This window comes from Haematobia irritans, chromosome 1, assembly GCF_050003625.1.
Source record: "Haematobia irritans isolate KBUSLIRL chromosome 1, ASM5000362v1, whole genome shotgun sequence".
NCBI lineage: Eukaryota > Metazoa > Arthropoda > Insecta > Diptera > Muscidae > Haematobia > Haematobia irritans.
In genome coordinates this window covers 231241894-231265647 of record NC_134397.1, presented here as the reverse complement: position 1 = coordinate 231265647, position 23754 = coordinate 231241894, and the positions used below count along the sequence as shown (strand labels likewise).

The following is a 23754-nucleotide window of genomic DNA, read 5'->3' as shown; positions in this document are numbered from 1 at the left end:
TTCTTTGAAAGCCAAATGCAGTATATACAAGAACAATTTTAGTTGTCTTCAATACCGTCGTTAATACAAAATTTCAGAAATATTCACAAAAAGCAAATGGAACCAAAAAATAAAAAATAATAAAAACATTTTAATGTTTATCTATGGTATTGTTACCGCAATTATACATTTTTACATTAAAACTTAATTTTTTGATTAAAACATTGATGTATTTTTTCCTTCATTTATATTAAATAAAGCGTTTTTGCTACTTTTGGGAAAAACCCGGTTGGACCGGTTATGCCGGTTATTTAATTTTTAAAACACCGCCCACCGGTATTAAAAAATGGTCCCGTTTTTTAGAACAGAGAAAACCCGACTTTAAAAAAAAAAGGGTTTTTGATCACTAAACGCTCTCAAGAAGCAAAATTGTAAAATCGATGATTATGTGAGGGTTATATCACAAAATTGTCTTTATTATACTTTTTTCCAAACAAATTTCTTTATAGCGAAAAACCAATAGTAAACGATAGTCGTCTGTCTACAATTTCGTTTGGGAGGAACAAATTATTGCTTTGCATGTGGATGCTGTTGTCGACAGTTTGTAATTCAAATCTTCCCAATTTTGTTTTTGTCTACATATCGCCATTAACTTTGTTTACCGCAAATATGTTCACTCACAATGTAATCGCAAAAACCTAATTGCCTATTTTCATTGTGACGCGTTGATAGGGTGAACCCCCTTTCCATAGAACCATTTGAAAATCGATTCGATTAGATAATACACAATTGTCGATTTCATTCATAAACAAAATCATATAGTTAACTCATTAACTTAATTAATGAGGATTCTTAAGAATTATGATGTATTTATTGCGATTTATAACGTTGTTGATGTCTCTGGAATTGATATGTCATTATCATAAAATTCTTTTGTGGCTATTAATAAAATGATACTCGTAAATGTGAAATAAGTTAGTAACACTTGCAAATAATAATAACAATTTAGGGAATTTATATTTTAGGGTTTCTTCCATAAATTAATCAAAAATTGAGTGATGACTATAACCAATACCAACATTGTAATTGTATGGCTCTGTCTCTCTTCCTCTCTCTCTGCGTAATGACGATAACCGTTATTCTACAAAAAAAAAAAACATGTGCGTGAAGATAAATCGTAAATTGAACTAGCCGAGACACAAACTATATAGGTTTTGCCACCCCACGTAATGGGTTAATTACAATTTGGGAAGCACAGTGCACTACATCTGTGCAATATGTTGTGCTATCAAACGAAAGGTCTTGAAGAGTACTATAAAGTATCAAGTAGCTTTCATTCTCCAAAACATCCGAGAAATAATGTTTAAATGCTGCCACTGTGAAATACCGGCTCTACATTTTTATACCCTCCACCATAGAATGGGGGGTATATTAACTTTGTCATTCCGTTTGTAACACATCGAAATATTGCTCTAAGGACCCAAAAAGTACACGGTTGAAAAAGACTGTTTTTCATATGTTTGGCTATAAACATTATATGTTTGGAACACAAATTTTTAAACACAATATTTTTGAGTGCAAGCATATGATGTTCATAAACTAGCATAACATGTTTGGGACATATATGTTAATATGTTAGAACATATTATGTTTGGGACATAAAATGTTTGTAAATATAATATGCTTGGATGCAAACATATATTAATTTAGAAATAGCCTATAAACATATATGTGTTTAGTAGCTTGGAACGCTATTTAACAGGGAGCGATATTGAATTAAGTTGGTGGTTGTTGCTTGTTATTACAAAATTAACATTTTATTTTTCCTTGGGCAATTGAACAGCTACTTCTTTGATCCTTACAAACTGTGTGGTCCGCTGTTCGAATCCCCGTCCGGCAAAAGGTAAAATTAAAATAAAAAAATCATAAAATTGAATAATTTCTTCTACAATGTTTGTATTACAGAAAAAGGTGCTAAGAACTAAAAAATCTCGTGGAAGTGAGAAAGATGTCGGGGAATATACAATTGGGCAGAAACAAAATTTTGAGCATTCAGGTCGAAAACCTATGTTGTTAGCACCTATATTACCTGTTTATTTTCATAATTCATTATGATTGTAAATATATAAATAAATAAATACAATTTTGAGCACAATATTGTTTGGGAGAATTTTTTTTAAGCATATAATATTTTTGGGTGCAAAATGCTTCCAAACATATTATATGGTCACATAATAACATATTGTTTTTTGGAAGACAACATTATTGAATTTGGATGCAAAAATACAAAATGTTTGGAACTTAGACTACCCAAACATATATTGTTTAGACCAATATGCTTTCAAACATATTATATATTGGTAGAGATCAAACATATAAATGTTTGGGCAATACCCAAAAATGTATATGCTTGAAGCAAAATATGTTTGGGAGTATATGTTACAGAAGCGATTTTTTGTGAGGGTGTATATATATTCTGGGTCGTGGTGAAATTCTGCGTCGATCTAAGCATGTCCGTCCGTCCGTCTGTTGAAATCACGCAAACTTCCGAACGAAACAAGCTATCGACTTGAAACTTAGCACAAGTAACATAGTTCTTATTAATGTAGGTCGGATGGTATTGCGAATGGGCCATATCGGTTCACTTTTAAGCCTAGTACTAAGATCACGTTTTCGCATCAAAAACTGTTATACTCCATATAAAAAACGTTAGCGCGGAATAAATGCGAAATCTTTGTTTTCAGCATTTTCAAACACATATTTATACAACCCAGGATTTTTCGCACGAAAAAATAGGCAGTCATATTATTTTGCATAAATAAGCTAACATCCCTGGGTTTGAGACCCTATTTACAGAGATAGTTGTGATAGTTCACAGAAACGAACTTAGTACTAAGCTTTACGTATAGCCCCCATATAAACCGATCCCCAGATTTGGCTTGCGGAGCCTCTAAGAGAAGAATATTTCATCCGATCTGGCTGAAATTTAGTAAATGGTGTTAGAATATGGTCTCTAACAAACTTGAAAAAATTCGCCCACATCGGCCCCAAACTATATTTAGCCCCCATATAAACCGATCCCCAGATTTGGCTTGCGGAGCCTCTAAGAGAAGAATATTTCATCCGATCTGGCTGAAATTTAGTAAATGGTGTTAGAATATGGTCTCTAACAAACATGGAAAAATTGGCCCATATCGGCCCCAAACTATATTTAGCCCCCATATAAACCGATCCCCAGATTTGATCTCCGGAGCCTCTTAATCAATATAACATAAGGCATAGGGTTTTTATTGCAAAAACAAATTACGACTAAACTCCAACTCTGTTTTTAAATAAACCCGTATCAAATTGCTGTTGGTGGCTAGTAAACAATATTTTGAATTGTCAGCAAAACAAATATCATGCAGCTGTCATATCTAGTTTAATAGAAGTATAAGTGTGGATCCATAACTGTGGTATATTCTTTAAGCCTAAAGTCATTTAATTGTCTCAATTGGTGCTAAGAGTACCAAATAACTTTTTTTTTAAATGTACTTCTTTTTAATTTCTTATGAACTCTATTTTTAGAAATTATCAAGAAAAATTTCTAGGGAATTCCCAAAAAAAAAAATTAATAAAATTTAATCAATCATTATTTGATTAGAGTTCGTAGATTAGGAACTCTTCTAACATAAGTCGCTTTAAATTTTCAGATTTCAGACCAATAAATGGAGTAATGCATATTCCATAGTCAGAGTCAATTTAGGAATATCATAAATATTCGTGATACCATTGATTTCTTAAATTTCATTAACGTATTAAGTTGGGTACTATGTTTGGATACATATTTGATTAAGGCTGTTTTCTTTTAGCACTGGATGCAACATTTGTATGGGCTATCCAGAACATTGTTACCCTGGTGTTCTATCAAAAACATCTCATCAGTGCAAATCGCGTCGGTGTTGCCAGATTACATTTTGTTCCATTGACGTTTCCTCAATTCACAATACCCGTGTAAAAATGGGAGGATCCAATCCTATCTAATAATATCAAATTTTATCTAATTGGATCTGTTCAGATATTGGTTCAGATATAATTAGATCTGCACAGATATGCTATATATGGCGCTAGATCTGGTTAAATATAATCGCAGATCTCATCATATATAGTGTAATATCTAATATCTAATCTATAATATCTAATATCTATGCTTGGATAGACCCATGTATAGCACTATATCTAATAAGATATGGTATATATAACATCATATCTGACTATATATGGGGTTAAATACGGTCCAAAAGGTAAAATTTTTTTTTGATGGAGTTCGTTGTTTTTTATTCGCATTGATGTGAATTGCATCCTTTCAAATGTTCGAATTTATTGGACACTTCTATCAAAAGTTATTGTTAATATTGACGCAGTCTGTGACTAAAGTTTTACAAATTTCCAATCCAAAAAGAGCAAACAAATTTGTTCGGTCTAAAGTGGTCTAAGTTCCAAAAAAAACTTTTAACTTGTTTCCTGTAAAATTCACTTTTTAGACTTTTTAGCGTACTTTGGAATAGAGACATCGATATTTTCTAATAAATGGGTTTTATACATTATAAGAGTCCTTCATGTTTCCATTAAATTCGACAAACCAATTCGGTCTTTAGTGTGAACGACCCATCAGTCTCAACAAAAACCCATTAATAACACAAAGATAACACAAGAAAGGCGAGAAAATTAAGAAATACTTAATTGTTTTAATTTGGTAAATTGTACACTCTTAGAAAAATATGTTTTTCATATGTTCCGATATAAACAAAATGTGTTTCGGGCACAATTTTAAAACACAATATATTTAAGTGCAAACATGTAATGTTCCTAAACTAACACTAAATGTTTGGGACATCTATGTTAATATGTTAAAATATATTATGTTTGGGGCATAAATGTTTCATAAAAATCATATGTGTGAATGCAAACATATATAAATTTACAAATTTCGACTAAACATACATATGTTGTGATATTTTATCCAAAGTGACAGAGAGAGTATAGAGAAAGAAATAGAGATGGAAACCGGGAGAGTTGACGAAAGATATCAACATAACACAGCGAAAGAATCCAAAGAGAGTAATTTTTGTGAAACTGCTTGTATGTTGTTTCGGAAAACTGTTTTATGATAAGGCCAAAAATTTGATATGCTTAAGCCTAAATATTATTTAATTTGAATAAAGAGAATGGACATTCGGAACCAAGAGAATAGACATTTGAAAAAAAGCATGTGTTTTCGCCTTGAGAGCAGCATTTTATGTATGTGTGGACATGTGTTCTGTTTATCATTTTGGCATTATGGGAACAATTTTTTTCTTGGTGCGTTAAAAGAAATCAGGGGTCTTCATAAAAATAACGAAAGGCACTATTCTCTTTTTAGAGTTGGGACAGTAAAATGAAATAAGGAGGAAATAGTGAAAAATTACACAGTAAAATGTATAAAAACAAAGTTTAGTTCCTCTTTATTAATAAGTAGTCCAAGAGGAGTTGACGGACACCTTCAAATATAAAAGCGGGCATTAAGTTCGAGTTTTGCAGCTAAAACAATTTAAAAAGTTTATTTTCTTTAAAATGAATTATTAAAGAAAAATAAAAGGCATTTTAGACCGATGGTGTTAAATGCTAGTAAAAAACTGTTCACGCCTAAATAAATTTATGTTTATATTATAAAATTATTTATGTATGTTACTACTCGACTCCACGTTCTTCTTTTGTTGGAGTTTTTGAATTCCTTCCAAATTTTAAAGTTCTGTACCAAAAACAGTTTTTTGTTACAAAATTGTTATTTTTGCAATAAAAAATAATATTTTATCCAAAAATCAGTCAATTTCGTTTATATCAAGCACTGTTAATGACTATAAATCTTTAATAACCCACATTTCGAAACTTCATTATAAAAATTTTATATAGTATAAATATAAATGTGTAAATTAAAAAAAAAAAGTGTTCGGTCGGAGCAGGGATTGAACCCACGACCCTTTGGATTCAAGGCAGACATGCTAACCGCTGCTCCACGTGGCAAACAAATGTATGTTTCTGTTAAATAATGTTATGTTTGCATGGGCTCGTGGGCGCTGCAAACTATGCTATATAAATGTAACTTATAACGATAATTATCTGCTGGTGACCATAACAGCTACGTAGCCCAGTAGATAGTGTGTTGGCTTACAAACTGTATGGTCCTCGGTTCGATTCTCCGTGCAGGCGAAAGGTAAAATTTAAAAAAATTATAAAAGTGAATAATTTCTTCAACATTATTTGTATTACAGTTAAAAGGTGCCAAGAATTAAAATATTTCGTGGAAGTGAAAATAACGAGTATGTTAGGGAATGAGCACAATCGTCTTTGGGAAAAATTCTTCCAAGCATATAATATTTTTGGGCTCAAAATGCTTTCAAACATATAATATGTTCACATAAAACAAACATATTAATGTTTCGGCAGTATCCAATAATGTATGTGCTTCCTGCAAAATATGTTTGGAACATATGTTAAAGAAGCTATTTTTTTTTAGGGTGTGGAAGCAAAAACTTGGCTTGATAATGAGTTTCCGGACTCTGTCCCAGGGAAATCAACAATAATTGATTAGTATGCAAAATTCAAGCGTGGTGAAATGAGCACGGAGGACGGTGAATGCAGTGGACGCCCGAAAGTGGTGGTTACCGACGAAAACAAAAAAATTCCACAAAATGATTTTGAATGACCGTAAAATGAAGTTGATCGAGATAACAGAGGCCTTAAAGATATCAAAGGAACGTGTTGGACATATCATTCATCAATATTTATATATGCGGAAGCTCTGTGCAAAATGGGTGCCGCGCGAGCTCACACACTCAAAAAAAAAGTGTACTCTCTATTTCACTAAAGCCAATTTAACTTTATTTTAGTTCATGGAGTTATTATTTTTGGAGAAAGTTTCCTTTACTCTAATAATTTTTTGTGTACGTTAGTTAAATTATCTAAAACAGAGGAACAAAATATACTCAAATGAAGCATAAAGATTAACTACATTCGTGTCTTCCACAAAATAGTTCAGAATTTCTTTAAATTTGTAAATTTTACAAAAAATGCGTCCATCATGAACTTCGTATGTCACTAAAGACATTCTTGCAATTTTGAACTCCAAGTGAAAAAATTTAGTTATGTCTAATAAATTTTCTTGAATTTGTGGAAAAATATTTACTTATTTTTATCACATCGGCGTGATGCCAACGTTTGTAATAGTATTTAGTTAAAATTTTCTACAAATATTCAAAAATTTCTAAAATTAACCGAAAGTTTTCTTCCAGGTGGGTTCACTGTTTTTTCAGTGCATTTGAACAAAAACAACTACATTTTGGTGATTCTGAGCGGTGGATGCAGCTGTTAACTCGTAATACACCCGAGTTTTTCCGTCGATATGTGACAATGGATGAAACATGGATCCATCACTACCAATCGACAGTCGGCTGAGTGGACGGCGACCGGTGAACCGTCTTCGAAGCGTGAAAAGACTCAAAAGTCCGCTGGCAAAGTAATGGCCTCTGTTTTTTGGGATGCGCATGGAATAATTTTTGTCGATTATCTTCAGAAGGGAAAAACCATCAACAGTGACTATTATATGGCGTTATTGGAACGTTTGAAGGTCGAAATCGCGACAAAACGGCCCCATATGAAGAAGAAAAAAGTGTTGTTCCACCAAGACAACGCACGATGCCACAAGTCATTGAGAACGATGGCAAAAATTCGTGAATTGGGCTTCAAATTGCTTCCCCACCCACCGTAATCTCCAGATCTGGCCCCCAGCGTCTTTTTCTTGTTCTCAGACCTCAAAAGGATGCTCGCAGGGAAAAAATTTGACTGCAATGAAGAGGTGATCGACGAAACTGAGGCCTATTTTGAGGCAAAACCGAAGGAGTACTACCAAAATGGTATCAAAAAATTGGAAGGTCGTTATAATCGTTGTATCGCTCTTGAAGGGAACTATGTTGAATAATAAAAACGAATTTTGACAAAAAATGTGTTTTTCTTTGTTAGACCGAGACTTATCAGCCAACCTGTTAACATAAAACTGTGATTGATTAAAGACATTTAAATTAGAAAATTGCTTGGATCAACAATTTTGTGTGTAATTCATAGACATTCAGTTTTTGCACTTAAAAATATTGATTCTAAAACACATATTATTTACATTGGAACATATGAATAAAATATTTTTTTTTTTCAGTGTACATGACAATAAATCGATTGAACGCATTTCGTTTCCTAACGACAATGAAGATAGCTATTTATAAAAGATAAAAATGGTTTAAGTGCCACTTGAAAGTGAATATAATAAAAAGTCAAAAGTTCTTAGAATTTTATAGAAATTATTATTCTAAATGTGAAATAAATTCACTATATAAATGTGTACTTAATAGTGACGTTAATATTTAGTGTCCAATAAATCAATTTATAGTGAACATTAGTTTCAAAATGGAAGAGGAGAGATGAACGTTTCATTAGTTTCCAATTAATTTTTCTTCGCCCAAGGATCCGCATGACAAACCAATATTTTTAAGGAAAATTGATAACAACTAGAACAATTAGACATTCACGCAATTGAAAATTTAAATTAACTTATATTTATTGCTAAAATTAACTTATATTAATTGCAAAAAAAAAATTGTTTCGTTTTAGTTTATTTTTGAAATTTTTTAAGAAAGTCTCCCCTGCCCAAGTATGGCTTACAGTCATAGAAAAAAGTCTGCTAAAAACAGCAGTCGATGTCTGCTGTTATATTTTTGTACTTCAGGGCCAAATGAAGAACAATTTATAAAATTTTTAGGTTATAAATTTTCCCCAAAGCATATTTAAGAACCAAAAGTAGTTTTTGGTATATTTTTGCACCGTAATATACTTACAAGCTCCTAAAAACGATCAGCAAACATTTTGTTTGCTGTTATGACTCAATTCGATAAATATTCAGATTTATGGTCACATACTATAGATATTCATAAAATATTGTTTTAATTATGTTAGGATAGCTCCTAAGTTGACATTTTTATTTGTTTTAGCCAAAATAAAACATGTTTTAGAGTAATCGAGCTTCAAAAATAGCAGGAAATGTTTGCTATTTCAGCAAACAGTGACTGCTGTCATTTTTGACATTTTTATTTGTTTTAGCCAAAATAAAACATGTTTTAGAGTAATCGAGCTTCAAAAATAGCAGGAAATGTTTGCTATTTCAGCAAACAGTGACTGCTGTCCCTTTTTCAGCAGACTTTCTGCTGTTTTAGCAGACTCCCTACTAACAAATTTCTTTGGGTGTATGAACTAAAAGCCAGTAAAATTTCAATGACATACAAATAAGTTCAATGCTAATTAAAGCAGAAAAAATTTTTCCGCTAAAAATTGTAAGAAAGGACTACAGCGTGATTAAAATTTAATGTATGAAGTGCTAAAATCGTAATTAAATATTTACTGCTACGATTATTTAAGACACTTTAATACATTTAATTTTAGGTTAGGTAGGTTAGGTTAGGTGGATGCCTGATGTATCAGGCTCACTTAGACTATTCAGTCCATTGCGATACCACATACTCGGATGAAAAAGACTGTTTTTCATATGTTTGGCTATAAACATTATATGTTTGGAACACAAATTTTTAAACACAATATTTTTGAGTGCAAGCATATAATGTTCATAAACTAGCATAACATGTTTGGGACATATATGTTAATATGTTAGAACATATTATGTTTGGGACATAAAATGTTTGTAAATATAATATGCTTGGATGCAAACATATATTAATTTAGAAATAGCCTATAAACATATATGTGTTTAGTAGCTTGGAGCGCTATTTAACAGGGAGCGATATTGAATTAAGTTGGTGGTTGTTGCTTGTTATTACAAAATTAACATTTTATTTTTCCTTGGGCAATTGATCAGCTACTTCTTTGATCCTTACAAACTGTGTGGTCCGCTGTTCGAATCCCCGTCCCGCAAAAGGTAAAATTAAAATAAAAATAATTGAATAATTTCTTCTACAATGTTTGTATTACAGAAAAAGGTGCTAAGAACTAAAAAATCTCGTGGAAGTGAGAAAGATGTGGGGGAATATACAATTGGGCAGAAACAAAATTTTGAGCATTCATGTCGAAAACCTATGTTGTTAGCACCTATATTACCTGTTTATTTTCATAATTCATTATGATTGTAAATATATAAATAAATAAATAAAATTTTGAGCACAATATTGTTTGGGAGAATTTTTTTAAGCATATAATATTTTTGGGTGCAAAATGCTTCCAAACATATTATATGTTCACATAATAACATATTGTTTTTTAGAAGACAACATTATTGAATTTGGATGCAAAAATACAAAATGTTTGGAACTTAGACTACCCAAACATATATTGTTTAGACCAATATGCTTTCAAACATATTATATATTCGTAGAGATCAAACATATAAATGTTTGGGCAATACCCAAAAATGTATATGCTTGAAGCAAAATATGTTTGGGAGTATATGTTACAGAAGCGACTTTTTGTGAGCGTGTAGGTGAACTTCTCTCTTATCACCGTCTTATCCATGTTAAGCTCAATGACTAAGGACCTCTTTTTTATAGCCGAGTCCGAACGGCGTTCCACATTGCAGTGAAACCACTTAGAGAAGTTTTGAAACCCTAAAAATAGCTACCCGTGTAAAAATTGGGGGATCTGATTTGATATGGTTAGATCTGTGCCGAGATATGGTCAGATCTGAGCAGATCCGAAAAATGGTTATATCTGCTCAGATCTAAATACTATGAAATTGGATCTGATCAGATCTCAAAAATGAGACACATCTAATCAGATCTAATTTGATATAATTGTATATTATTTGATACATTTGTATCTTTCGAGATCTGTCAACAGCATAGGATACCTGCTCATAATAAAAGCCCATAATTTGTATATAATATGAGATCAATTAATTTATTTAAAAATACAAAAAGTATATGCATACACTCCATAACCTAACCATAACCATTACATACACTCAAAAATTTTTAATATAAATTGAATTCCATCAAAGTCAATTAAGGAGGTATTGTTGTCCAGGGGTATTTTCGTTTGTTTTTTCTTTAAGGCAATCTGTAATGAAATTTAGTAAATAGTATTAGGAATTAAATTGAACTATGTAAGCTAGTATAAGGATTGTTTTCTTCTTTATGTTGCAATAAAAGTTGCTAAAAAGGTTATAATTTTATGTTGCTTTTAATACTCACATTTAAAGAGAATTCGTGAACAGTGATCAACATATCGAGTGATGTCCGATTCAATGTTTAGTTCAATAACATGGGACATCTTTCTTATAATCGAGTCTGAACGGCAAATCACGTTGGGTTGAGAAAACTTAGAGAATCTTTGAAGCAGTAAGAAATGTCACATTACTGTGAGGAGATAATCCACCGCCGAGATAATTTTTGGTCGGAACTGGGATTGAACGCATGACTTTTTGAATGCAAAGCGGGCATGGTAACCAATACCACCGTGGTTTCCTTTTTCCTAATCTATAAAGTATTAAAACAATATATGAAAAAGACTACGAAGGAAATGACAAATACAATCTACTTACCTACATAATCTCCGCAATAAAAGAAACTACACCCTCAAAAAAAATCGCCTCTTTAACATATGTTCCAAACATATTTTGCAGGAAGCACATATATTATTGGATACTGCCGAAACATTAACATATTTGTTTTATGTGAACATAATATATGTTTGGAAGCATATTGAGCCCAAAAATATTATATGCTTGGAAGAATTTTCCCAAACACGATTGTGCTCATTCCCTAACATACTCGTAATTCTCACTTCCACGAAATATTTTAGTTCTTGGCACCTTTTTCTGTAATACAAATAATGTTGAAGAAATTATTCACTTTTATAAATTATTTAAATTTTACCTTTCGCCTGCACGGAGAATCGAACCGAGGACCATACAGTTTGTAAGCCAACACACTATCCACTGGGCTACGTAGCTGTTATAGTCACCAGCATGCAAAGGGTCGTGGGTTCAATCCCTGCTCCGACCGAACACCATTGGTTTTTTTTAATTTACGCATTTATATGTATACTATATTAAATTTTTATAATGAAACTTCGAAATGTGGGTTATTAAAGATTTATAGTCAGTAACAGTGCTTGATATAAACGAAATTGACTGATTTTTGGATAAAATATTATTTTTTATTGCAAAAATAACAATTTTGTAACAAAAAACTGTTTTTGGTACAGAACTTTAAAATTTGGAAGGAATTCAAAAACTCCAACAAAAGAAGAACGTGGAGTCGAGTAGTAACATACATAAATAATTTTATAATATAAACATAAATTTATTTAGGCGTGAACAGTTTTTTACTAGCATTTAACACCATCGGTCTAAAATGCCTTTTATTTTTCTTTAATAATTCATTTTAAAGAAAATAAACTTTTTAAATTGTTTTAGCTGCAAAACTCGAACTTAATGCCCGCTTTTATATTTGAAGGTGTCCGTCAACTCCTCTTGGACTACTTATTAATAAAGAGGAACTAAACTTTGTTTTTATACATTTTACTGTGTAATTTTTCACTATTTCCTCCTTATTTCATTTTACTGTCCCAACTCTAAAAAGAGAATAGTGCCTTTCGTTATTTTTATGAAGACCCCTGATTTCTTTTAACGCACCAAGAAAAAAATTGTTCCCATAATGCCAAAATGATAAACAGAACACATGTCCACACATACATAAAATGCTGCTCTCAAGGCGAAAACACATGCTTTTTTTCAAATGTCTATTCTCTTGGTTCCGAATGTCCATTCTCTTTATTCAAATTAAATAATATTTAGGCTTAAGCATATCAAATTTTTGGCCTTATCATAAAACAGTTTTCCGAAACAACATACAAGCAGTTTCACAAAAATTACTCTCTTTGGATTCTTTCGCTGTGTTATGTTGATATCTTTCGTCAACTCTCCCGGTTTCCATCTCTATTTCTTTCTCTATACTCTCTCTGTCACTTTGGATAAAATATCACAACATATGTATGTTTAGTCGAAATTTGTAAATTTATATATGTTTGCATTCACACATATGATTTTTATGAAACATTTATGCCCCAAACATAATATATTTTAACATATTAACATAGATGTCCCAAACATTTAGTGTTAGTTTAGGAACATTACATGTTTGCACTTAAATATAATGTGTTTTAAAATTGTGCCCGAAACACACTTTGTTTATATCGGAACATATGAAAAACATATTTTTCTAAGAGTGCACCGTATTTTTCCCTTCAGAAAACAGTATTTTATTAAAACACGAAATTCTTCTTTTTCCATTTTTTTCACAATAACAAAAGTTGTTTCACAAAAGTCGCTCTATCTCACAAACTAATTGACTTGCAGACGTCAAATTTTGACACTAATCATTTGAAGGTCGGTACTATATAAAAGTAATATGCATTTAATACTTGCGACGCCATCTATGTGTCAGACCGCGGACTTATCAGCCAACCTGTTAATTGAGCATACCAAAAATAATTGATTAAAAAATGAATTGATTTGATTTAAAAATTTCAATAATTTTTTTTTGTTATTCAATTTAAAATTTAGTTGATGTCGATTCCAAAAATCAATTAATTTTTTAATTGATTTAATTAAAAATTAGTTGATGTTGATTGCAAAAAATCAATAATTTTTTTGCAAACGCAATTAGTTTTTTGATAGATTCACTTAATTATTTCGTTAAACTTTTTAATTAAATCAGTTAAAGAATTAATTAAGGTATGCAGTCGATATCGATTAAGTTTTTAATTAAATTTTTAATTGGAACAATTAATTGCTTAATGAAAACCGATTTTTGTTTTTAATTTGTATCAATTATTTATTTTTTTTTTATTAAATTAGAATCCACTAAAAATTATAAAAAATTATAAAAATTATTTATGTTATTTGACAAAATATCACAGAATTTTTTTAATTTACATCCAAAACATTGAATTCGGATCACACCTAAAGAAATGATGCAAATTCAGTGCAACGGCTGTTGAAATGGAGGACTTCCATCCTATGACAAGCCCATGTTAAATTCAACGCTTCTGCGTCAATTTTGCACCACTTCCGGATCCAAAAAGAACATTTTCATTACTTTTTTTGGCGACGCTTTTTTTGCTGGGTAGTAGTTATATATACAATTAGCATGTGCGTTTAAACATTTTCCAAGCATACTCTTTCGTCAGTATCTTGCAAAATATATTTTAGGACATATTTTAAAGTAGCAATTTTTTTAGAGTGTACTTATTGAATAACGTAATGACATGCTGTGTAAAATATTAATGTCATATCAGACTGTTATCAGTGAAATAATACCTTGCAGTATTGAATGGATGATTATGCATTAATGATAATTGACGAAGTGTACAAGTAACAAACTCTTAATTATAATTTACGAAACGAAGAAATCGGAAGTCATGATCATAAGATAAAAAGTAATTTAAGCTTCAAAAATTAGGTGCGTTGACTTTATATTTATTACAATTAAAAATTATAATAAATTTATTTATACGGGGTACTCTAAAATGGTTCGAGAAAACTTAACACCAACACCAAACCGAGATACTGTGATGCAATAATTACATTTCTTATATATATTGAAAAGAGGGAGTTTCCCTTTCCATGAAATCTGATAAACCCCATGATGGAAACAAATTTAAGCAAAATCTATTCAATGAAAAATTGCAAAAAATATTTCGTTTTAGTGTGTAAAGGTGGGTACTATTCTACGGCCACCGACAAAGGGTTAGGTTAGGTTAGGTAAGTTGGCAGCCCGATATTTCAGGCTCACTTAGACTACTCAGTCCATTGTGATACCACAGTGGTGAACTTCTCTCTTATCACTGAGCACTGCCCGAGTCTATGTTAAACTCAATGACAAGGGACCTTCTTTTTATAGCCGAGTCCGAACGCCGTTCCACTTTGCAGTGAAATACTCAGAAATGCCACCAGCATTGCTGAGGTGGACTACCCACCGCTGAAAAATTTCTTGGTGTTTGCTCGAAACTGGGTTCGAACCAACAACCTTGTGTATGCAAGACGGGCATGCTAACCATTGCACCACGGTAGTTCCCAAAATACAAAAGCCTTGTCAACACAATCCCATGACGGCGGATTCTCTACATCGGATTGACCCTACTGGACGATCAGCTCATCATCCACCGACTGCCATATTCCAGCAGAAAAATTTGGAAGTTTTTCTCAACTTTAAAATCACTTCCAAAAATGTTCTCCCGAAGATGTTCTTTATTTTATGACAAAATTTTTTAATTCACATCGCGTTGTTTCGTCCCTTTTTTTTGGTGGATGAAGTGTATCCCGGGGAGCCTCCCCCGTTTGCTTTAGATCCGAAAACCCCAGACCATGGTACTGTTCTAATCTCGAAACCAGATTCACCACCGTTCGGTTTCGTTGAGATGTTACCGGTACCTACAAGGGCTACTCTTCCGGAACTGTTTCGGCCTAACATCACTGTGGAATATTGTCATATTGACTACACGCTCACAAAAAATCGCTTCTGTAACATATACTCCCAAACATATTTTGCTTCAAGCATATACATTTTTGGGTATTGCCCAAACATTTATATGTTTGATCTCTTCCAATATATAATATGTTTGAAAGCATATTGGTCTAAACAATATATGTTTGGGTAGTCTAAGTTCCAAACATTTTGTATTATTTGGAAGCATTTTGCACCCAAAAATATTATATGCTTAAAAAAAATTCTCCCAAACAATATTGTGCTCAAAATTTTATTTATTTATTTATATATTTACAATCATAATGAATTATGAAAATAAACAGGTAATATAGGTGCTAACAACATAGGTTTTCGACCCGAATGCTCAAAATTTTGTTTCTGCCCAATTGTATATTCCCCCACATCTTTCTCACTTCCACGAGATTTTTTAGTTCTTAGCACCTTTTTCTGTAATACAAACATTGTAGAAGAAATTATCCAATTGTATGATTTTTTTATTTTAATTTTACCTTTTGCCGGACGGGGATTCGAACAGCGGACCACACAGTTTGTAAGGATCAAAGAAGTAGCTGATCAATTGCCCAAGGAAAAATAAAATTTTAATTGTGTAATAACAAGCAACAACCACCAACTTAATTCAATATCGCTCGCTGTTAAATAGCGCTCCAAGCTACTAAACACATATATGTTTATAGGCTATTTCTAAATTAATATATGTTTGCATCCAAGCATATTATATTTACAAACATTTTATGTCCCAAACATAATATGTTCTAACATATTAACATATATGCCCCAAACATGTTATGCTTGTTTATGAACATTATATGCTTGCACTCAAAAATATTGTGTTTAAAAATTTGTGTTCCAAACATATAATGTTTATAGCCAAACATATGAAAAACAGTCTTTTTCATCCGTGTACTTGGCAGGATGCTGTACCAACGTGGGTCGTCAGACTACATAACCACCCTGACATCTCCCGCATAACCGTATTCTCCATCGCAACAACTAACACCGAATATTGTTGTATTAGTTCCGGAAAGCGAGGGAAGATTGGTGAGATTGTAGATTTTGTGGGCCGGCAGAAAATCATGTTCGCGGCGATACAAGAGGCAAAGCTGAATACCACCTGTAGCTTGTGCTATGTAAGGATCGCACAAGGAATGAATGCAGAGGCCATGTATGTTAGTTACCCCTACATGGATGTATGGTGGTAACAGTAAAGTCTGGTGATGCCGAGATGGAGATATACAAGGAGTATAAACAGTTAATAGATAACTGTGCTCCAGGTTTTGTCCTCTTGGTAATGACCAGAAAGCATAGCTTTGGCAGAGTAAAGCGAAAGAGAATTATGGACGTCGTCGGGTCTGATAAGTGAAGTATTTTGGCAAGCCGACATTTCACAGTAGTTAGGTGACCTCTTCATAATTCCCACCATTGCGCGACCCTCCGATTTCAAACCCTCTAAACGCAAAACATTCATCAACCAAAAGAAGCCGCTTCAGTGAACTCCCGTCCCCCTCCCTTGCTCATGTTGCCCAGAGGGTGTTCCGAGATATCAGCAGCAGTCGCTCGCTTCATACCCGCTGGTCGAGTAGCCAGCAGAAGTGGCGTGACTTGCAGATGAGGGTGATGAGCGCGCTCGTGGTAACACTGCTGATCCCGAATCTGGAGATTAGTAACATACTGGGCGAGCGCAAGCAGAACGTATGGTTTGAGCACCTGAAGCAATGTAACCGAGGCACTCAGGTATGTTGTAGTCAACAGTAAGAACCCTCTTGAAGGAATCTCCATCAACTTTGGCGACGTCACGGAGACTGATCCCAACAAATGAGCAAGAGTTTTCATCCCGAGAGTGATGTAGCGAAAAGAAAAGCCATTCGTCGCATTCGTGGTGTCCGATCATTATCATGTCATTACCAGCGCAAAACCATCCGAGGCGCTGGGCTCCAACAGAGTTTCTATGCTAATGATGAAGCATCTGGGTATACTGGGAGATGATTACTTGAGCAGATTCATCAATTTGTCCTTGGAAGCACTGATTATACCAGATAGTTAAAATTGGATAGAGTGATTACGCTACTGAAACCAAACAAGGACTCGAGCAATGATGAATCGTACAGACTGATATCCCTCTTCAGTAGCCAAGACATTTGAGGCACATATCCTCCACAGCCTTGTTGAGAATTTCACAGCTGTCAACCATCTATGTTACATGTATTCAGCATACATAATTAGAGGACTCAACCAGTAAAGTGCGAAATGTTAGTGGTTCGCCATCGGAACGCCACTGTAAATACACAAAGAGAGTATCACAGCGCACAGAGTCGAGAGAACTGGCATAGGTGAATGGCTATCGATTTCAGACGGAAATGATCCGACACTACCTTTCGATCTAAAATCAAAGTTCACCTGTTATATTTTCGTAATTCTTGGAAGCAATTTCCTCTGCAAATTTATATATAAAAATAATCTTCAATATATTTAATTATATCGAATTTCCATGAAAATAATATATTCCCCTGGTTTGGCAATTCTTGGGTTCGTTGCACGAACTTGGAATTGTTAGTCATTCTAGGTGATTTGTATCTTAGGCTATTGTCCCCAAAATTCCAGATATCCAAGCATTGTCCATCTCAATACACATTGAAATGTACCTCTGTGTTTTGTTTCACAATATTTCCAAGAATTTTTAGGCCTATCACTTAATGTGTACTGACAGTCATCATTTTAGTTTTGTTTAATCGTTTAATTAATTGAAAAATAGCCACTCGAATATCGATAATTATCATTTCCTCAAAATTTGCGTTTTTGTTATTTATAGAAGACAAATATGATTCACACGTAATCCACTAGCAATTATTAAGATAGGAGAATTTTGTGAGTATAGTGTAGCTGATATGTATTGTAAACAAATTCATAAGTGTTATACACTTATAAGTAAACAATGCGAAAAATAAACAACAAATGCATTTGCTACGTGATAGAACTCATGAAAATGTGATGTATGGTATGGCTGAACAAGAAGGTTAAATCATGGACCCATATGGTTACAATTTTTTTATTTCGACAAAATTTTAAGAAGTCAAAATCATATGTTTATGGTGGTTGTAGCTCTTCAAATGACACTGCATAGCAAATGCATCTAAAACCAACTCACGCATTCACAGCTGCAGAATTATTCGAAGATGACATATGTTAGGTTATGTTAGTCATAACCGTAGACCAAGGAAGGTATAGACATCTCAAGTGAATTCACAGCGCTGTAGTTTGTTTGCGCACCGTAGAGGGCTCTTTCTGCAATTGAGCGATTTTTATACCCTCCACCATAGGATGGGGGTATATTAACTTTGTCATTCCGTTTGTAACACATCGAAATATTGCTCTAAGACCCCATAAAGTATATATTCTGGGTCGTGGTGAAATTCTGAGTCGATCTGAGCATGTCCGTCCGTCCGTTGAAATCACGCTAAGTTCCGAACGAAACAAGCTATCGACTTGAAACTTGGCACAAGTAATTGTTATTGATGTAGGTCGGATGGTATTGCAAATGGGCCATATCGGTCCACTTTTACGAATAGCCCCCAAAAAACGGACCCCCAAATTTGGCTTGCGGGGACTCTAAGAGAAGCAAATTTCATCCGATCCGGCTGAAATTTGGTACATGGTGTCACCATATGATCTCTAACAACCATGCAAAAATTGGTCCACATCGGTCCATAATTATATATAGCCCCCATATAAACCGATCCTCCGAATTGGCTTTCGGAGCCTCTAAGAGAAGCAAATTTCACCCGATCCGGCTGAAATTTGGTACATGGTGTAAGTATATAGTCTCTAACATCTACGCAAAAATTGGACCACATCGGTCAATAATTATATATAGCCCCCATATAAACCGATCGCCCCAATTTGGCTTGCGGAGCCTCTAAGAGAAGCAAATTTCATCCGATCCGGCTGAAATTTGGTACGTGGTGTTAGTATATGGTCTCTAATGACCATGCAGAAAATGGTCCACATCAGTCCATAAATATATATAGTCCCCATATAAACCGATCACCAGATTTGACCTCCGGAGCCTCTTGGAAGACCAAAATTCATTTGATTCAGTTGAAATTTGGTACGTGGTGTTAATATATGGCCTCAAACACCCATGCAAAAATTGGTCGAAATCGGTTCATAATTATATACAGCCCCCATATAAACCGATCCCCAGATTTGACCTCCGTAGCCCCTTTGAAGAGAAAAATTCATCCGATTCGGTTGAAATTTGTTACGTGGTGGTAGTATATGATATTTAACAGCCATGCCAAAAGTAGGCCATAATCATATATAGCCCCCATATAAACCGATCCCGAGATTTGGTTTTGGATCCTCTTGGAGGAGCAAATTTCAGCCGAGTCAGTTGAAATTTAGTGGTAGTATATGGCCGTTAACAACCATGTCTAACTAGGTCCATATCGGTCTATAGTTATATATAGCCCTCAGATAAATCGATCCCCAATCACACAAAAATTGGTCCATATCAAGTTCATAATTGTATATAGCCCCCATATAAGCGACCCCCATATTTCAATTCTGGCTCTCTACCACGTATGGACTAACTCACAATTTAGAAAACGATGTTAAGAAGTTTTAAGATACCACAACCCAAGTAATTCGATTGTGGATGACAGTCTTTCGTAGAAGGTTCTACGCAATCCATGGTGGAGGGTACATAAGATTCGGCCTGGCCGAACTTACGGCCGTATATACTTGTTTAATTTGGGTTTAATATGTTTTGTTTCCTTTGTTTTCGTGATGAAACACCAAATATTAGGGCTGTTTTCTTTTAGCACTGGATACCCTAAGCCGTGAAGGACTAAAAGAAAACAGAGTACTCGTTTATCCAGGACATCTCCAAAACAACACTAGGGCTGTTTTCTTTTAGCACTGGATGCAACATTTGTATGGACTATCCAGAACATCGTTGCACTGGTGTTCTATCCAGAACAACTCATCAGTGCAAGTCGCGCCGATGTTGCCAGATTGTATTTTGATAAAGTGACACTTCTTTAGCAATTTATTGTGACTAATTTATCGAAAAACATGAAATTCAAAGTGGTACAGTGTCATAAATAATCGCAGCAGTAAATATTTATTACTATTTGAGCATTTCATACGTTAAAAATGCAAGATTTCACTTCTTTTCTGTGATTGTTTTTAAACAGCTGATGACAGTGTTGCATATTTTTTGAGATGTCCTGGATAAACGAGTACTCTGTTTTCTTTTAGTCCTTCACGGCTTAGGGTATCCAGTGCTAAAAGAAAACAGCCCTACTGTCATCAGCTTTTCAAAAACAATCACAGAAAAGAAGTGAAATCTTGCATTTTTAATGTATGAAATGCTCCAATTAGTAATAAATATTTACTGCTGCGATTATTTATGACACTATACCACCATAGACCAAGGAAGGTATAGACATCTCAAGTGAATTCACAGCGCTGTAGTTTGTCTGCACACCGTAGATGGCTCTTTTTCGTCTGCAATTGAGTGATTTTTAAATTTGGCTTTAATTTGTTTTCTTTCGTTTGTTCTTTTGATGAAACACCAAATATTGGAAAAACATGTAAAATTCTTTACATCCACACCTTTTTTGTAATGTAAATTTACTGATTTGTACGGTAATTCTCGTTTTCCAAAAAGAAATTGAGTCACTTGACTGCGCAATTGAGTGGAATGACCGCGCACTGCAAATAAACAAAACCATGGTGAATTGTCAAAGTATGTCTCTATTTTAATTGGTCTATGATACCACTTTAATTTGCATGTTTTTCGATAAATTAGTCACAATAAAGTGCTATTGTGAATCGATGAAGCGTCACTTTATCAAAACACAATCTGGCAAGATCGGCGCGACTTGCACTGATGAGATGTTCTGGATAGAACACCAGAGCAACGATGTTCTGGATAGCCCATACAAATGTTGTATCCAGTGCAAAAAGAAAACAGCCCTATTGTAAAAGCATATAAAATTCTATACTTCCAAACCTTTTTTGTAATGCAAATTGACTGATTTGTACGGCATTTCTCGTTTTCAAAAAAGCAATTGAGTCACTTGATTGAGCAATTGAGTGGAATGACTGCGCACTGCAAATAAACAAAACCATGGTGAATTGTCAAGGTATGTCTCTATTTTAATTGGTCTATGGTCATAACTGAGTCACAGGTGACTCATAACCTAACTCATTTCCCATATAAAATCCTATTCAGTTTTAACACGGTGTGTGAGGGTACTCACTCAACCCTGCATAAGCTTCAACTAACCAAAAGTATGCTCAAAGTGAGTTAGCTTTAGGCTGATAATATATGAGCATACTATGAGTTAGCTCCTAACTGATTAGTTTATGGTGAGCTCTTTGTGGACAATAAAATATTTTGTTTTTGTTTTATTATTTTTGGCTCATTTTATTTTGAATTAATTAAAAAAAATAACTTTTCAGATTTTTTTAAATTATTTTACAACAAATAAAATATAACGTAAATAAAAATTCGGGAAATATTCGTTTAGTTCATCTTGTCTTGAGTTTGAGTGTTGTCTTAATTTTCTCGTTTACTCAGAGGGAGTTGTACCTACTTTTGTAATGAAGCACACTGAATCGAAGTGGCATTCGTCAGGGAAGTCCAAAAGGCTTAAGTGTATTTCCCAATATTTTCGTCCTCAAATAGCCATTCAATACTTTTATTCAAAGTTTCCATTTATTCCGTCACTGATAATGATGGGTTCTAGTGGAAAAAAGGTAAGTTTAATTATTAATTTGCATTTTAATTGTGCATTTATATGTTACTTACCGCTATCCGTGACAAAAAATTATAAAAGTTCTCTGAAATTACAAGCTAAATTGAAACAAATATAAAAAGCCAAATCCAAATTGACAGTTATAGAAGTCAATACAAATCTTTTGTTTGTTTATTTGAATTGTTTCCATGACTTTACTTCACTTAAATATGCATCAGCTTAGAGTGAGCGAAAAGGTAACTCATTGCTGATCGAAAAAAGTGAGTTTGGGAAAAATTCAATTGGCTCAAGACTGCATAAATATTGAGTTAGCTAACAGTGGCCTCAAATTAGTAAAAACTTAGTTTGATTTTGAGTGAGTTCGAGAAATTCCTACAGGGAAACTATTTGAAGTATTTTATTTAAAAAATTCAAATTTTAACTGTGTAATAATTCTCCTTTCATTTACATTCAAAATTGTTTGTCATATATATCCAAACTACAAGAATCTTTAAAATGTTCATTGTACAGGACATCATAAACACCATCAATGATGGTTTCCGAATATTGTTGGTCTCATCTGTCAACTCATTTTTACTTATATTACATGAAATTTTCAAATTTTCGCTGATACTTTTTCTGATCTATGTGATGACTTTGGAAGTATTCAATTTTGTAAGTAGTGAAATACATATGTAAATTTGATTTTGACATTTCTTCCGCGAATAAAATTTCTTTTACTTTTAGTGGGATATGGTGTTGGGAGGAACTTTACCCTCACCATCACAATTATTTACACAATCCCAGTTCAGCATTACAAATGATTCGATAAACCAAACAATATATGGTGTTTATTTGCCCAAACCATCCATGAATCAAAACATTTCTAGGGGAGATGTTGATTTGGATCATTTCATTAAAGCAGAATTAAGAAATTCGGATATGTCCTTGAACATAAAGCCAAGATCATCACATTTTGGTCAAGTAGTAAATGCATCACCTGAGGAACATGATAAAATTTATGAAGAAGCTTCATCAAATGAAAATTTTAAAAACGAAAATTAAATGTGACGTTTGAAATTGGAACTTTTGAAATTATTATACAAAGCTTATAAAGGGTGATTTGTTAAGAGCTTGATAATTTTTAAAAAAAAAAAAACGCATACAATTTGCAAAATCTCATCGGTTCTTTATTTGAAACGTTAGATTGGTCCATGACATTTACTTTTTGAAGATAATTTCATTTAAATGTTGACCGCGGCTGCGTCTTAGGTGGTCCATTCGGAAAGTCCAATTTTGGGCAACTTTTTCGAGCATTTCGACCGGAATAGCCCGAATTTCTTCGGAAATGTTGTCTTCCAAAGCTGGAATAGTTGCTGGCTTATTTCTGTAGACTTTAGACTTGACGTAGCCCCACAAAAAATAGTCTAAAGGCGTCAAATCGCATGATCTTG

General features: G+C 33.4%; 1 protein-coding gene across 1 annotated transcript; it reads left to right on the top strand.

Moving 5' to 3' along the window:
• The first annotated feature begins 22741 nt into the window (after window positions 1-22741).
• LOC142219527 (uncharacterized) lies at window positions 22742-23414 on the top strand. The gene is made up of 2 exons (XM_075288476.1): window positions 22742-22975; window positions 23048-23414. The coding sequence occupies exons 1-2, from the start codon at window positions 22817-22819 to the stop codon at window positions 23363-23365; spliced, it is 477 nt and encodes a 158-aa protein (XP_075144591.1). The 5' UTR covers window positions 22742-22816; the 3' UTR covers window positions 23366-23414.
• The last annotated feature ends 340 nt before the right edge of the window (window positions 23415-23754 follow it).